Source organism: Oncorhynchus keta, chromosome 28 (assembly GCF_023373465.1).
Source record: "Oncorhynchus keta strain PuntledgeMale-10-30-2019 chromosome 28, Oket_V2, whole genome shotgun sequence".
In the NCBI taxonomy this organism is placed as follows: Eukaryota; Metazoa; Chordata; class Actinopteri; order Salmoniformes; family Salmonidae; genus Oncorhynchus; species Oncorhynchus keta.
In genome coordinates, this window is record NC_068448.1 from 21,000,727 (window position 1) to 21,004,080 (window position 3,354).

General features: G+C 39.7%; 1 protein-coding gene across 1 annotated transcript; it reads right to left on the bottom strand.

Moving 5' to 3' along the window:
• Positions 1–937: 937 nt before the first annotated feature.
• On the bottom strand, positions 938–3,354 carry LOC118360391 (thyrotropin-releasing hormone receptor-like). The gene is made up of 2 exons (XM_035739653.1): positions 2,542–3,354; positions 938–2,076 (listed from the first exon to the last, which is right to left on the bottom strand). Exons 1-2 carry the CDS (start codon positions 3,334–3,336, stop codon positions 1,663–1,665), a joined length of 1,209 nt encoding a protein of 402 aa, XP_035595546.1. The 5' UTR covers positions 3,337–3,354; the 3' UTR covers positions 938–1,662.

Below are 3,354 nucleotides of genomic sequence, written 5' to 3' on the forward strand. Positions count from 1 at the left end.
TCAAACAGTCACTGCAAACGGCTCCTTTGCTAGGCTACCAGTGCACGTTCATCCACTCGCAACATATTTCCAGCCTCCAAACAGTGGTGAATAGAAAGAGACCAAACACCAAAAAGTGTGATGACATTTGGCGATTGTCATTAGGCCAGAATTGATGTGCCACTGCTGTCTGCGCAGGTCTCAGTTTCGGCCACTCTCCTCAACGCAATTTGGAGTGCATGCTTCTTCTAAACCACCAGTTATCAAGTCCATTCGCTTATTATTCACATCACATTTTCGAGTGCAGGATGCTATACCACCAGTTTTCAAGTCCATTCGCTTATTTTTCATGCCTCTGACATGTGGTAATGAAAAATAATGGTGTAATAGCTTACAGTTTTCTTTACATTTTGTTTTAATTATTGTGATAGGCACATATTTTACCAGTAAGGTGTGCCCCCACTATTTATTTAGCGGAGACGCCGTACCGGACCGTATCGCCTTACCTAAAAATGACTGTGAACTAGTTACACACACACACACACACAGTGCATTTAACATACAATGTTTTCAACTTACATATTTGATACACTTTGACATACATGATGTCATTGTGCATGTTCATTGATACAGTAATTCTTATTCAACATGTCCTCACCTGGGATTTGAACTCACAAGCAAAATCTTGGTTCATGGCATTCCGATCTTCCTCTTATACCACGAAGTCTGTGCAAATGATCAGTTAATCTGACTATTCTCTCACCATTGATTTGATTTAGTTATTTCAGCAATTTTATTTTTTTCTGTATAGTTGTCTTATGCTGGTGAGGGATATTACTCTGTTTTAATGCTACTCCTTAATCACTATGATAAATACAATAGTTTTCCTTGAGTGTACTTAAAAGTACACAGAATTCAGATTTACTTTGAATTGCAAAGTGTAGCAATAGAGGTGAAATCAGTCATTGACACAGACATGGTTGTGACTACATAGCAGGAAGATAAGAATGCTGTGAAGCAAGATGTTATGAGTTCAAATCCCATGTTGAATATAAATTACAGCATAAATGAACATGCACAATGTAATCATGTATATCACAATGTAAAATATGCAAGTTGAAAACATTGTATGTTAAAAGCTCTGTTTGTTTGTCACAACTAGTTCCACAGCATTCTTTTTAGGTAAGATGACCTAACAATAATTTCTAGTTGACTGAATTTTTGCCTACGTTTTCTCAAGTTGGAGCTAAGTTTGGGCCAACACATTTTTAAATAGTAAAAGTTGAGTAAACAAAAATAAATTGTTTGCGGAAGCAGTTACTGAGTAAGAATGAGTTGAAACAATGTAGTATTGAAGTGTTTCTGATAAATGCAAAGATTAAACCCAGGATAGTCTCCAAGGAACAATCAAGGAGTTCTACAGCCAACCTTTTACATTGTTTGGGTGACTTAATGTCTTTTAACAAGCAGGGTTTTTAATGAGAGATTCTGAGGTTTGGGCTGTGCTATAAGATTGCACAATATATTCCAACAGTAAATACAAGTAAACTACAAATCAGTATATGTAAAAAGAAAAAGCGGTAGTAGCCTACTGACTTTTGACACATGGCAAAATATTTACATCACATTCACTTTATAAATCCTCACTTTACACAAATAACTTATTTATATTTTGTCCGTCTATCAGGCAACACTGAACATAGTGCCGGTGTTCCCACACTTATCTGTGAAGTTGATCCTCTTTCCACCAGTGTCCCCATAGCTGCTGACATCCTCCTGCTCTGTCGCCTCATGGCTCTCACGGGAAGAGTCCTTCATGACACTGTAATACACTGGCACATTGTACTTGGTAACCTTCTCTGGGTCTAGTCCATTGCCCTTGCAAAGCTTTTTGAAGGAGGCACGGAACTTCTGAGACATCAGGTTGTAAATGATAGGGTTGACGGCACTGTTGGTGTAGATGCATAAGCGACAGAAGAGCAGGAACCATGTGTTTAGGTAGGGTGGGTCCATGAAAGAGTTTACCACCACCAGCGTCCGGTACGGCATCCAGAGCAGGGAGAAAATAATCACCACCACTGCAAGCATCTTAGTAACCTAAATTATGGGGCACAGGGCAAACAAAATGAAAAATGCACGGTGCGATAATTGACTCAAATGCTGCTGGTCGTTTTTAAAATTATTATTATTATTATTTAAAGAATTTACTGATGAAAGGCACTTTATGCCCGCAAATCAAATTGCAAAAACTAAACAGTGTTTTTCTGGTGTAGTGTAGAACAGTCTAATGATGGTAAACAGAGGTGATAATAACAGATTTCCATGGACTTTGAAACCATTACTATGAGCCTGCAGTGATCTATCCTCCCTCTCTTGAATTACAATCCAAGTATTACGCCCACATGATTTGTCCAGTTAGGATTATTGTAATCCCATACTACATTGATAAACTGTCAAATGCTGTAGCCTAAATTATTACTGTGAACACATGTTGTACACTGTTGTCAATTTAGAAGCCTTTATGAAGCATTTATTACTATCCTCCTGAGCTCATGAGCTTACCTGTTTTCTTGACGTCACTGCACCCTTGCTTGATTTGCCCAACACCTTGACTGTGCTGCTGGAGCGTCCCTGGTGTATAGAACCTTCACTATTGCCTTTGAGATTGGTTGGCAAGGGGCTCATGAATAAAATCCTTGCGATGAGACCGTACAGCACAACAGCCACAATCAGAGGGAGGACATAAAACAAAGATAAGTCTAGAAAGTAAATTGGCATGTAGAGGTTTCTTGAGACACGGTAGCCACAGCTGACCAACACCCCATCGGCGTAGACGGTTTCGTTCGTGTCCACTAAAAACAACCACATCATGCAGTAAAGCGAGGTGAAAATCCACACAAAAGAAATGATTCTCTTCGCCCGAGACACAGTGCAAATAAATTGCGCCTTGATGGAGTGGCAGATAGCAATGTAGCGCTCAATGGTGAAGGCTGTGATGGAGCAGGATGATACATTGATACCTAGGTATTGCAGGTATGTGATGCAAAGGCACCCAGCATAGCCGTATATCCAAGAGTCGACTACTTCAGAAATATTAGGTAAACCTGCCGCTAAAAGGACGACAAGGTCCGCAATAGCCAGACTGACAAGATAACAGTTAGTAGGGGTCATCATGTGTTTGGTGCGCAGCACAACCAACACCACCATTATATTCCCCGCTATCCCAACTCCGCATATTAGAAGTGCGAGAACAATTGTTATAACTTGTACTTCCATGGAGTTCTGTGGCATATTAATCAGAACTTCATTCTGTGTGAAATTGATGACATCTTGAGAGTTGTCATTAGTATTCTCCATGGTGTTTTACTTGGCACA